Source organism: Chlorocebus sabaeus, chromosome 2 (genome assembly GCF_047675955.1).
Source record: "Chlorocebus sabaeus isolate Y175 chromosome 2, mChlSab1.0.hap1, whole genome shotgun sequence".
NCBI classification, from domain to species: Eukaryota; Metazoa; Chordata; class Mammalia; order Primates; family Cercopithecidae; genus Chlorocebus; species Chlorocebus sabaeus.
Genome location: NC_132905.1, coordinates 68626433 through 68640712, shown reverse-complemented (window position 1 = coordinate 68640712; position 14280 = coordinate 68626433). Strand labels below are relative to the sequence as shown.

At 40.1% G+C, this 14280-nt stretch overlaps 1 protein-coding gene across 8 annotated transcripts in view; it reads right to left on the bottom strand.

Annotated features, from left to right (window-relative positions):
* Positions 1-14280, bottom strand: part of CRYZL1 (crystallin zeta like 1) — a 51636-nt gene that overhangs the window by 2561 nt on the left and 34795 nt on the right. For 4 of the 8 annotated variants that reach the window (XR_012090518.1, XM_007964478.3, XM_007964467.3 and 1 more), the window contains 5 exons: positions 11020-11153; positions 9846-9957; positions 6755-6853; positions 5216-5337; positions 3362-3467 (listed from right to left, as the gene is read on the bottom strand). Coding sequence is in view for 7 of the 8 variants with exons in the window: in XM_007964478.3 (XP_007962669.1) it covers positions 3362-3467; positions 5216-5337; positions 6755-6853; positions 9846-9957; positions 11020-11153 (573 nt within the window). In the remaining variant the exon portion in view is untranslated. Of the gene's footprint in view, positions 1-2876; positions 3244-3361; positions 3468-3584; positions 3853-5215; positions 5338-6754; positions 6854-9845; positions 9958-11019; positions 11154-14280 lie in introns of those variants that run through there. The other 4 variants (XM_007964495.3, XM_007964498.3, XM_007964489.3 and 1 more) reach the window with 4 other exon arrangements.

Genomic DNA, 14280 nt, shown 5'->3' with positions numbered 1-14280 from the left:
CATTATACATTTAGTCATCTCTATGTTACTTATAATACCTAATGCAATGTAAATACTATGTAGGTAGTGGTTATACTGTTTTTTTTTTTTTTAATTGTTGTATTATTACTTTTTCAGAGTTTTTTTTTTTTTTTGAAACAGGGTCTCCCTCTGTGGCCCAGGCTAGAGGGCATGATCATGCTCACTGCAGCATTAACCTCTCAGGCTCTAGTGATCCTCAGCCTCCCAAGTAGCTAGGACCACAGCGATTCACTGCCACACCAGGTTAATTTATTTTATTTTTTTGTATAGACAGGGTCTCCCTATGTTGCCTGGACTGGTCTCGAACTCCTGAGATGAAGCCGTCCTCCTGCCCCAGCCTCCCAAAGTGTTGGGATTACAGGCGTGAGCCACTGCCCCCGGTCTCCAAATACTTTTGATCTTTGATTCATTGAATCCCTGGATGTGGAACCCTCAGATACAGGGGGCTGTATGTCACTAAGAGAATCAGAAAATGATGTAAAAATCAAAGAAAAATCTCTCTTGCTAATTTAATTGAAATTATAATATTAAGATCAAAATGCTATGTAATTGCCAGTACTTCTGAATTATTTATGGCCTAGAATGACACAGTTGGAAGGAGATGTCTCTGTTAAATCACAAGCAGCAACTTAGCTTGTATGAACTGAATGAGGAGGGTTTGCACAAGTGAGGACTACAGTATGATTCAGGACTTTAGAAAATGCAAATTAGGGCTGGGCGCAGTGGCTCACACCTGTAATCCCAGCACTTTGGAAGGCTGAAGCAGGTGGATCACCTGAGGTCAAGAGTTCGAGACCAGCCTGACCAATATGATGAAATCCTACCTCTACTAAAAATACAAAAATTAGCCGGGCATGGTGGCATGCGCCTACAGTCTCAGCTACTTGGGAGGCTGAGACAGGAGAATTGCTTGAATGTGGGAGACAGAGGTTGCAGTGAGCCAAAATGGCACCACTTCACTCCAGCCTTGGTGACAGAGCGAGACTCCGTCTCAAAAAAAAGAAAAAGAAAAAGAAAATGCAAATTAGAAAATATAAGTCATTTAAAAATATTTTTAAAAGGAAACTGAAGAATATAAATTTACTAATTCACATCCCTGCAAGTTCCCTTCCTACTGCTGTTAATAAAATTCTCACCTGTGTGCATAGCATATATTTCTGATTCTGGAAAATGTACAGTATTTCATATACACATGTCATGTTTCAACGTGGTCCAAGGATTTGTCAAATAGGTTAAAATTGTCTTCTTATCGGGAGAGGTGGTTTGAGAGAATTAAGTTATATACATCAAAGCAGTCAGTCTAGTTTCCAACATGTAAGATTCAAAACTAATAGCTACATAGTATTCCAATGTTAACTAATGTTACTTTTAATAGCCACGTGGTATTCTCCATTGTAGCATCACTCCATGTTATTCTTAATAATTACAATGTTATTCCTAATAATTACAATGTTATTGGATTGGATATATACTTTTTTTTTTTTTTTTTTTTTGAGATGGAGTCCCGCACTGTCTCCAGGATAGAGTGCAGTGGCGCGATCTCAGCTCACTGCAACCTCCGCCACCCAGGTTCAAGCAATTCCCCTGCCTTAGCCTCCAGAGTAGCTGGGACTACAGGCGTGTGCCACCTCGCCCGACTAATTTTTTTTTTTTGGTATTTTTAGTAGAGACGGGGGTTTCATCATGTTAGCCAGGATGGTCTCGATTTCCTGACTTTGTGATCCGCCCACCTCATCCTCCCAAAGTGCTGGGATTACAGGCATGAGCTACTGCACTAGTCCGTGTACCTTTTTAAAAAATGACATTAATTAAAAATCCTTTTAGAAAGTTAAATCTAATTTTCAAATTTAATAGGAAATATTTAATCAGAAACAACTTTAAATTCATACATGCACTACAAGAAGGGGTTTTGAAATCTACTCCTTAAAACTCAATACATGCAGTATACTAATTACGTAACTTTTTTTTTTTGAGAGGAGTCTCGCTCTGTCACCAGGCTGGAGTGCAGCAGCATGATCTCAGCTCACTGAAACCTCTGCCTCCCAGGCTCAAGCGATTCTCCTGCCTCAGCCTCATGAGTAGCTGGGACTACAGGCGCGTGCCACCACGTCCGGCCTACATAACTATTTAAAGCTCTGAATAAATTCTGTCATTGCTACCGGAGGGAACTGGCCTTTATATGTATCACACATATATGACTAGGCACATTTAAGAAATGTAAAGTATGATATTCACTAGAGACAAGTGTAAGGCTATGTAAATCTTTCTTCAGAAACACACGTATGCTGTATCAAGTAATGATAACTTATTATTTTTTTTATCCATTAAAACTTTTAGCAAGTGCTGCTGTCTCTAAGCCACACATTTTAGAAATAAAAGGAATTCTTAAGTTGACCCTACTCTAAAGAGGTTTGGACCTTTCTTTTTGAAATTGTTTGTATATTCCAAACTTTTTTTTTTTTTGAGACGGAGTCTCGCTGTCTCCCAGGCTGGAGTGCAGTGGCTCGATCTCGGCTCACTGCAAGCCCCGCCTCCCGGGTTCACACCATTCTCCTGCCTCAGCCTCCCAAGTAGCTGGGACTACAGGCGCCGCCACCATGCCCGGCTAATTTTTTGTATTTTTAGTAGAGACGGGGTTTCACCGTGTTAGCCAGGATGGTCTTGATCTCCTGACCTCGTGATCCGCCTACCTCGGCCTCCCAAAGTGCTGGGATTACAGGCGTGAGCCACTGCGCCCGGCATATTCCAAACTTTTTATTATTTTTACTCAACTGGAATGATTTGGCTTCAATCACACCAGACTTATCTCTGAATGACTTCTGTTTCAAAACTCAAACCCATCTTCATTTGATAAAGATTGACTAGCATTGATATTTATAAAACACTCCACAAACTCTTTAATTTAGAAAAGTATTCTGAAATGTTTCTGTGCAATGGCACCATCATAGGAGTAAGTGTGCAACCTTTCAAGGTGATGTGTAATTTCCTTAACGTCAGGTTAAAAACACAATTTTCCACGTATCTTATGGCTTATCTCCATTCAGAAAGGAGAGGGACTGCCTGAGTGTGATTCTTGTTCCGCCACTTGCTGCATCCTTGAGTCTGTATCAACATCTCTACGCTTCGGTTTCTTCACCTGTGAAATGGGGATGATAACAGTACTTACATCTCAAAAGGCTGCTTTAATGTTTAAATTAATACTTGCAAGGCACTTGGAACACTGTTTGGCATACTTAAGGAAACTTAACTGCTATTATTATTTCCTATTATCGTAATGAAAGAACTTAGTACAGTACAAGGTTTCAAGCCAGAAACTCAAATCAGTCGATAAAAAGGATATAAAGATATTTTCCCTGTTGTACATTTGACAAATTCCAAACTTCATCATTCAGGAAAGCTAACGTTGCTCCCTTGAGGAAAAGGCAATGGCTATCTGGAGGATCCAACTTGGATAGAATAAAACAAAGACTAATCAATTATTGTGAGTTTAACAGCAGGATGATTGGTATCTTGAGTCAGAAAAACTTCTACACAAATTAAATGATGTCCAAATCACAAAAATATGCACATAAATAACATTTAATAACATGTAAATGATAATATTTTATATTTCATGGTCCAGAACGATGAAACAGCGAGGTGATAAGTACATGGCAGATGCAAGGCCGATCTAGAATCCTGGTGATGAAGTAGGAGGGGTGTGTGTGTGTGTCTTTTCTCGCCATCTTCATGAGGGTGTTGGAAAATCAGTGAAGATTGGTATGTGAGAATTATGGTATTTGCATATCAGCCATCATGTAACTATGTAACTAGAATGCTGAAAAAGATAACCTTGAGAGATAACATACATAAACATGTATAGTAATTCCAGTTTGAATAATTAGGAAATTGTGATAATTTTATATGGAAATATTTTACTAAGTATATGTCAACGATGTTACCAAGAAAAAAATGCTATCTGAAATACTATTAAAAATTCATGCCGGGCGTGGTGTCTCACGCCTATAATCCCAGCACTTTGGTAGGCCGAGGCAGGTGGATCACCTGAGGTCAGAAGTTCAAGACCAGCCTAGTCAACATGGTGAAACCCCGTCTCTACTAAATACACAAAAATTAGCCTTGCGTGGTGGCAGGCGCCTGTAATCCTAGCTACTTAGGAAGCTGAGGCAGGAGAATCGCTTGAACCCGGGAGGCAGAGTTTCCAGTGAGCTGAGATCATGCCATTGTGCTCCAGCCTGGACAACAAGAGTGAAACTTCGTTCCAAAAAAAAAAAATAAGTCACATGTCTAAATCACTAAATAAAATTATACTTCATTGCTGAAAGTATGTCTCTGCTAGGCAGTATTTCAACAATTTGGCCAACATATTGCTAAAGTTAAAAAAAGCTACATTTCTTTTTTTTTTTTTTTTTTTTTTTTGAGACGGAGTCTGGCTCTGTCGTCCAGGCTGGAGTGCAGTGGCCAGATCTCAGCTCACTGCAAGCTCCGCCTCCCAGGTTTACACCATTCTCCTGCCTCAGCCTCCCGAGTAGCTGGGACTACAGGCGCCCGCCACCTCACCTGGCTAGTTTTTTGTATTTTTTAGTAGAGACGGGGTTTCACCATGTTAGCCAGGATGGTCTTGATCTCCTGACCTAGTGATTCGCCCGTCTCGGCCTCCCAAAGTGCTGGGATTACAGGCTTGAGCCATCGCGCCTGGCCGCATTTCTACATATAAAATATGTAGCTACATATAAAATATGGAATGAAAAATAAAGGTAAATTTCTTTACGATTCAGATTTTCTTTTTTTTTGAGACAGAGTCTCGCTCTGTGACCCAGGCTGCTGTAGAGTGGCACAATCTCAGCTCACTACAACCTCCGCCTCCCAGGTTCAAGTAATTCTTGTGCCTCAGCCCTCAGCCTCCCAAGGAGCTGGGAATATAAGCCTGCGCCACCATGCCTGGCTAATTTTTGTATTTTTTCTAGAGACAGGGTTTCACCATGTTGGCCAGGCTGGTCTTGAACTCCTGGCCTCAAGTGATCTACCCGCCTTGGCCTCCCATAGTGCTGGAATTATAGGTGTGAGCCACTGCACTTGGACCAGATTTTATACTAATTTAGTCACACTCTTTGCCTCAAATAACTTAGACTTTATTGTTTGTTAATTATACCCCTTTGGTGTAATGGTAATGCTTTATGGTTTCTGATAATACCTGAAGGTTTTCTTCTGTTGTTACCCAGTGGCCTCCAACACCAAGAAGTGTGATGATATCATGTTTATGTGGTAGTAGTTGTAGTTTTACAGCTGGTTCATCGTCTTTACTATAGAATCTCACTTGCAAGGGAATAGTTTAAAAAAAAAAAACAAGAGAGAGAGAGAGAAGAAATATATTTTGTAATAATCTGACAAAAATTTATTCTTCAAACAAGTTCTTATTTATTTAGAGACAAAGTCTTACTATGTTGCCCAGGCTGGCCTGGACTCCAGCAATCCTCCAGCCTCAGCCTCATGAGTAGTTGGGACTACAGGCACAGACCACTGTGTCCGGCACTCTCTTTACTTTTTAATGTACGAATGAGGAAACATTTTTCTTAGAAAAAGCAACACACAATGTATTCTGATACCATAAAATCTACTTTTTGCATTAAACTGATAAAATTTATTCTACATTTAATTACAATTTATTGTAAATCTATTTATTATAGAAATAAAGATAAAATGTCTATCTTCATTTGAAAACCAGGCAAGGTAATGTAACACATAACCAAATCTGATAATTAACACTGATAGCTTAATATAGTGAGATGAATTGATTCCCAGTTAAAAAACTCAGACTCAGGATAGTCTTAACATAATTACTGAAATGTCCATGTGAAAAAATGATGCAATAAAGTATGTGTTTACTTCCACTGACAGATTATCCCGAGCTATTTTCAAATCTTAGAAAATACTGGTTTAAAAAACCACACAATAGTCATAACCATATTCATCCATGATTCTCAAATTAGAAGATAAATTCTACCAAAGTATAAACAGAAGCACTTTGCAGGCCTGTAAAACCTATCCTTTAGGAGTCATGCTATTACTTAAGTGTGTTCAGGGTAAGTGTTAAAAAGATACTGGTTAAACTAAAAACATTAAAGAAAGTGAAACTGGAACAAACTTTGGCATTTTCCAAATAGAGACTGCAGACATCAACTATCCAATAGAAGGCAGCCACACACAGCAGATGGGACTGAAAAGGCATCGCAATGATGCTGTGTTATCTGGGAACCACCGAGGAGGCCATGTTTCTAGATTTCTTGTAGCGATATGTCATTTGTTACTCTAATGTCTACACCAAGCTTGTCCAACCCGCAGCCTGCCCAGGATGGCTTTAAATGCGGCCCACACAAATTCGTAACTTTCTTAAAACATTGTAAGACATTTTTGAGATTTTTTTTAGCTCATCAGATATCATTAGTGTTAATATATTTTGTGTGTGGCCTAAGACAATTCTTCCAGTGTGGCCAGGGAAGCGACACCCCTGGCCTACACTGTAAAAGATAAGCATGTTCTCTCTTACATACAGTACTTACACTGAGAATAAAGTGGAAGTTCCAATTTAAATTAAAAAGTCTTTAGTTAAAAACAAAACCCAAAACTCAACATCCAGTTTAATAAGTGCATTAATAATTATGCCCTAAATTTTTTTCTTAAATTCATCAAACTAAAAAAACTACACAGGCTACTAATTTCGTAAGGTACCTACCTCCAGCATCTAGGACAATGTCTACTCCCAGGCCACCTGTTTCTTCCAAACAGCTTTCAGCAACATGAACTTTCCCATTAGATACATCAATCACTCGGGCTGTAAAGGACAGGAAATCAGGCAATTGTACTGTTCTGTATGTGATCAACACAAACAAATCAGGGAAAAAGAAAAAGAAAAGCAAATAAATATCTATTCTCTGAAATGAGTTAAGCAATTCAAACAATTACTGAATTTAAAGGGAGAAAGTCAATTTAAATTATACTTTTTCTCATCTAACCCAATATGGGATATAGCAGTCTAAACGAAGAGACCTATATATTTAATAAAATTAAAATGTGAACATTTTGAGGAGAAGGTGATCCAAGGCTGGTCTGTTGACACAGAGCACTATTTTCTACAGCTATAGGGTATGTTGCCAGAATTAGGAATCTGAAAACACAGAGGTACATATATAATAAGACATGAACTGGAAGATTAAGTCAGTTTCTTTTTTTTTTTTTTCCCCAGACAGGGTCTCACTCCATTGCCTAGGATAGAGTGTAGTGGCGTGATCACAGCCCACTGCAGCCTTCAACTCCTGGGTTCAAGCAATCCTCCTGCCCTAGCCTCCCAAGTAGTAGGACTACAGGTACATGCCACCATGCCTGGCTAATTTTTTTAAATTTTTTTGTAGGGACAGGGTCTTGCTATGTTGCCTAAGCTATTTTTGAACTCTTGGCCTCATGTGATCCTCCTGTCTTGGCCTCCTGAATCCCTGGGATTATAGGTGTGAGCCACCACCCCCAGCTAGATTAAGTAGTTTATCAAGTATGTTCATATTTAATAGTCTTTAGAGCTAAAAAGCATCAAAATATACAGATGATGCTCATCTTTACGATGGGCTACATCCCAATATACCCACTGTAAGTCAAAAATGCACTTAATATCCAATAAACGCATCATAACATTTTAAAAATCCTAAATCAAAACACTGTCAGCTGAGAACAGTCTGTATTTGTATAATAAGGTAATTATCTGCTAGAGGCTGTTTCACCCTTTCTCAGTCATAGAAATCCCCCTTTCTTCCCCACTTACTCTCCCAAATGAAGAAAAATCTTAAAGCTAAGGAAAAGGAACATGATTTTTCGGAGAGTCAGTACAAATTAAATAGATTTTAACTGGCTGCATTAAAGGATATTAGTAGCATCATATTAATAGAATATAAATTATTGACAGAATTAAAAATAATTCTCAGAATTTTGAACTGGTAAATAACAACATGCTTGTATTTCCTTTCTGTATCTTTTAACACCTTCTAGTTGAAGAGAATTCCTCTTAGAGCTGCCCATATTAGTGGTATAGTCCAACAGAGTAATCTAGGATTTGGAGGGAAGGAGGAAAAGGACAAAAGGGAAAGGGGACAAAGTAATCTAGGAAAGGCAAATTAACAAATAAGAAATTTTCCCTTCATTCATGTTCTTTTTATTCACACCATTCATGCTTTTTTTTTTTTTTTTTTTGAGATGGAGTCTCGCTGTGTCACCCAGGATGGAGTGCAGTGACGTGATCTCGGCCCACTGCAAGCTCCACCTCCTAGATTCATGCCATTATTCTCCCTCAGCCTCCTGAGTAGCTGGGACTACAGGTGCCTGCCACCACGCTAGTTCATTTTTTTTTGTATTTTTAGTAAAGACGGGTTGCACCATGTTAGCCAGGATGGTCTCGATCTCCTGACCTCGTGATCTGCCTGCCTCGGCCTCCCAAAGTGCTGGGATTACAGGTGTAAGCCACTGTGCCCAGCCCATTCATGCTTTTTTTTTTCTTTTGAGGCGGACTCTCACTTTGTTGCCCAGACTGGAGTGCAATGACATGATCGCGACTCACTGCAACCTCCACCTCCCGGGTTCTACCAATTCTCCTGCCTCAGCCTCCTGAGTAGCTGGGATTACAGGCACCTGCTACCACGCCCAGCTAATTTTTGTATTTTTAATAGAGATGGGGTTTCATCATGTTGGCCAGGCTGGTCTTGAACTCCTGACCTCAAGTGATCCACCTGCCTCAGCTCCCAAAGTGCTGGGATTACAGGTGTGAGCCACCACGCCCAGCCTGTGCTCTCTTTCTCCATTCTATTTTCAAATCTCTTCTTTTTCCTTTTCTCCTCCTTTCTTCAGCCCCTGTATTGCCTTCCTTCTATTTCTTGGTTATCTCTGTCACAAGCATAATGTAACAATGGAAATCAATGTGAGCTTTACTGTCAGGCCTGGGTTCAAATCTCATTCCAGTTCTTTACTAGGTGTATATCCTTGGAGAAGCTAGTTCTCTGAGGCTTGTCTCTAGTTCTTCCGCACCCAGCCTGCATCAGGTGTTTCTAAACTGCATCAAAGTTCACCTAATTCAAAGTTGAGTAAATTGTTGAAAACAATGGGGCAAAGAGGAAAAAACACTGAAAAATGTAAGTTTACAAAAAACGTAAGTAATTAAAATTAAAACTATCACTTAAGTAAATTGGGGCTGGATATGGTGGCTCATGCCTGTAATTCCAGCACTTTGGGAGGCCAAGGTGGGTGCACTGCTTGATCTCAGAAGTTTGATACCAGCCTAGGCAACATGGCTAAACCCATCTCTACAAAAAATACAAAAAATTAGCCAGGCGTGATGGCATATGCCTGCAGTCCCAGCTACTCAGGTGGCTGAGGTGGGAGGATCGCCTGACCCTGGGGAGGTCCATACTGCAGTGAGCCATGATTGTGCCATTGTTCTCCAGCTGGGTGACAGAGTGAGACCCTGTCTCAAAAAAAAAAAAAAAAAGTAAATTGGGAGATAGCACATACACTGCATTTTCAAACTGACTTTCATTTGGGATTTTATAAATTCTTTTTTTTTTTTTTTAAGATTATATATAGATGAGGTCTTCTATGTTGCTCAGGCTGGTCTCAAACTCCTGGGCTCAAGTGATCCTCCCACCCTGGCCTCCCAAGGTGCTGGGGTTACAGTCGTGGGCCACTGCACCTGGCCAAGGATTTTGTACTTGGTTTTACAAGTACATTTTTAAAGGTGATTTTCCTCCAAAATTCCTTGTTTTAAAGTCTGTGCTCATAATACTACCCACCTATGGGAGGTCTGAATCTTTCAAGGCACTGCTTATCTTCAAGGCTGCATGCTGTTGAAATCACTTTGGCTCCTCTATGATGTGCTAACTGAATAGCTATTGTACCAAATGCCTGTGTAGAAAAAAAATATACAGTGGGTGTACGGTCATAGGGCAGAGGCCATATCAAATTGATTTCTTTATATTATTTAATAAAGTGTAATTCTTTAGTGTTACTTTAGTATATTTTAAAATGTTATCTAATAGGAAAAGAGCAAAGTTATGGGCAATTTTAATAGTGGAAATATTTGATTGACTTTCTTCTTTACAAGGGGTGGTGGAAAAGCTGCACACCACAAGCTGTCACTCAGTGTGACCACAGCACATAATTTCAAGGATGGAGGGTCACATTCAGACACATGGCCTTGCAAAGAGAAAACTGGGCCTTGTCAGTGTGATGGTCTAAGCTAATTATATAGTACATATGGGAGTCCAGCTATCTCTCTTTGAAGATCAAAGCACTTCAAAAGCTCCATCCTGTTCAGACCCATGGGGTAAGTTCAGGGAAACACTACTATCCTGATGTTGGACATCAGGCTGAAGCCAATGCTGAAGACAGCTCTGCCTTTTCTTCAAAGAAAAGCAGGAAGAAAGCATTTCATCACAAGCCAGTTAGAAAAGAGAACTATAAGTTAATTTCAAGTTTTTCTTGACATTTTTAGATGACAGTATTTTACGTATTGTTTTAGTGTCTTGCACTATGTTTTGGTATATGTAATATGTTTAAATTAGGACGTGCTGATCTTTTGTGTGATCCATCTATATATAAAATGCCAATACTTGGTCAACGTAAGTGTGAGGGTGGGAAATAGGCTACAAAGCTGGTAGGGAGTTCTGGACTATGACTTCAAGGGCTCATGCGGTATCTTAGGCTTTGTCTAACAAGAATGAATAAAAATGGCTTGTCTGCTTTTTAATGTACCAGCAGATTCAAAGTCATAAACTAATCACACTAAATCTAACTTTGATCTTCTATTGATAAAAGCTGCTTATTATAACAAAATAGGACACTGGAAAAAAAGTCAATCAATAACCTATTGGCAAAGAATTATATTAGCAAATGGATGGCTCATTGCTAAATTTCCTAAGTTTACTATATGCTGCTCTGTTTCTTAACAAAACCATTAGCACCTACACTTGCTCCATCCATTATCAGCACTGATTTTCCAGGAGAGACATAAGAAAGATAATGCAGAGCTGTATAGGCGCGTACTCCATCCCGAATGCTTCCTGCTGCTTCCGTCCATGTGACCTTTTCTGGTTTATGAACTATCATAAAGAACAGGAAAAAACAATCTGTTAGCAAGTCCCATGAGTCCTACCTCCTGGATCTATTTCTCTCCATCTCTACTTCCACCATGGCCCTGGGCCAAGCCCCCACTCCCATTCTCTCTCACCTACGTTACTTTCCATTATTGCCCATGAATAATTCTCCACATAGGAGTCAGTGTGTGTGTATTTTTAAAATGTTTAAAACACATGCAGAAAAAGTATGTAAAATATAAAATACAGTTGGATGAATAAATATAAAGGAAATATGCAAAGTTAACTACCATCCTGGTGGCGAAAGACCACAGCCATCACCCCAGCAGCCTCTTCTCTCCTCACCAGAGGTCACCACCATTCTCATACAATTTCTCATTTGTATCACTCAAGTACGCATTTCTAAACAATACAATTTCATGGCTGGGTGCAGGCGCTCACGCCTGTAATCCCAGCACTTTGGGAGGCCAAGGCCGGCGGATCACGAGGTCAGGAGATTGAGACCATCCTGGGTGACACGGTGAAACCCTGTCTCTACTAAAAATACAAAAAATTAGCCAGGCGTGGTGGCAGGCACCTGTGGTCCCAGGTACTTGGGAGGCTGAGGCAGGAGAATGGCATGAACCTGGGAGGTGGAAGTTGCAGTGAGCTCAGATCGTGCCACTGCACTCCAGCCTGGGCAATGTTAGACTCCGTCTCAAAAACAAAAAACAAAAAACAATTTTGTATTGCCAAGGCTTTAAACTTTATCTGACCGGAATCATACCATATGCATTCTTTTCTACCTCGCTTTTTATGCTCTACATTACGTTTTTAAAGCATCCTTTCTGTGGATGAGGCTGTTAGATCACTTTCACTCTTGTTGTTTTATAGCATTCCAATATATTAAAAACACCTTCATTTGCTTATCCATTGTTTAGCTGATGAACATTTGTGTTGTCTCCAGTTTTTGTCAGTTATAAACAATGCTGCTAAGTGTGTTCGTATATGAAAGATATTGTTACACTGTGCATGGTTTTTCCTAGGATATTTAAATCGGAGTGGAAATCCCAGGTCCCAGGGTATATTACCTGTTCGTTAACTACACCTTTCCAAAGTGACTGCATCAATTTACTTTCCCACAGGACTGTCCTGTTGCTGCGAATGTCCTTGTCAACTTGTGGAATGATCACATTTATACATTTTTACCAATTATGAAGGTAGGTAATAGTTTCTTACTATGATTTTAATTTGCTTTCCCTGACTACTAAAAGAGGTTGAGCATCCTTCTATGTTTATTGCCCATCTGGAATTCCTTCTGTGAATTCCTTTTTCAAGTGTTTATCAATGTTTCTATTGTTTTGTCTTTTTCTTATTTAGAGCTTTACAGGAATTCTTTATATATTGTAGATAAGTCGTTTATGTGCTATAAATATTATTTTCAACTTTGTGTCTTCTGTTTTCAATCTCTTTAACAGTATCTTTAAAAAACAGAAGCACCAGAATGGTATTTTAAAAAGATAAATGATATCCTAACAATTCTCTGCTTAAAATTTATCAATGGCTTTCCACTGCACTTGGAACCAAATGCAACTCCTAATATAGTTTAAAAAGCTCCACATGATCTGACCGTTAAACTATTCCTTAACATGTTTCTCTATTTTTGTTTTGTGTTTATGCTGTACACTGATGTGATTTTTCCTTTCGCTATTTTTGTTTTGTGTTTATGCTGTACACTGATGTGATTTTTCCACAATACGAGGAATTCTTTTTTTTTTTTTTTTTGATACGGAGTCTCACTCTGTCGCCAGGCTGCAGTGCAGTGGTGCGATCTTGGCTCACTGCAACCTCCCCGTCCTGGGTTCAAGCAATTCTCCTGCCTCAGCCTCCCAAGTAGCTGGGATTACAGGTGTGTGCCACCATGCCTGGCTAATTTTTGTATTTTTTAAGTAGAGACGGGGTTTCACCATGTTGGCCAAGCTGGTCTCAAACTCCTGACCTCAGGTGATCTGCCTACCTTGGCCTCCCAAAGTGCTGGGATTACAGGTGTGAGCCACCGTGCCTGGCCAAGAAATTCTTTCTTGTTTTACCTAAGATCAACTTTATAACACTTTCACAGTCTTTACCAGCTCTTTCAAATGTTTCCTCTAATAGCAATGATTCCCGTGGACTAGGCAGAGTAGTCAGCACTGCATTTAGCAACTAGTGCCATCTAGTGGGAGAAGTGGAGCATTCAAACATGCATGTTGAAATGCTCAGACAAGAGCCGAGAATTAAAACAGTAAAAACATATTAAGCACCAGGTGATAGCACACACAGTACTTTATTCCTTAGGTAACTCTTTAAGACAGCTATTCTCTCCATTTTACAGATTATGAAATACGGTTCAGGGTAATTGATTAATTTGTCTAATGCCACATAGCTCATAAGGTGAATATATGACTTTAAAGCACATCTATTTCAACAGTGCATGCTCAGTCAACATATAATTTACTTACTGGGAACATCTTCTATCAAAAGGATTGGAACTATCATATTTTTATTAAAAACTCAATCATGTTGTCCTTAAAGAAATGCTAACTGCGGCCAGGCGCGGTGGCTCACACCTCTAATCCCAGCACTTTGGGAGGCCAAGGCTGGTAGATCACCTGAGGTTAGGAGTTTGAGCCCAGCCTGGCCAACATGGTGAAACCCTGTCTCTACTAAAAATTCCAGCTACTTGGGAGGCTGAGGCAGGAGAATTGCTTGAACCCTGAAGGTGGAGGTTGCAGTGAGCTGAGATTGTGTCATTGCACTCCAGACTAGATGACAGGGCAAGACTTTGTCTCGGAAAAAAAAAAAAAAATTACTACCTGCAATAAAATTATATTTAAAATTTCAACAGTTCTGGCCAGGCGCGGTGGCTCAAGCCTGTAATCCCAGCACTTTGGGAGGCCGAGACGGGCGGATCACGAGGTCAGGAGATCGAGACCATCCTGGCTAACACGGTGAAACCCCGTCTCTACTAAAAAATACAAAAAACTAGCCGGGCGAGGTGGCGGGCGCCTGTAGTCCCGGCTACTCAGGAGGCTGAGGCAGGAGAATGGCGGGAACCCGGGAGGCGGAGCTTGCAGTGAGCTGAGATCCCGCCACAGCACTCCAGCCTGGGTGACAG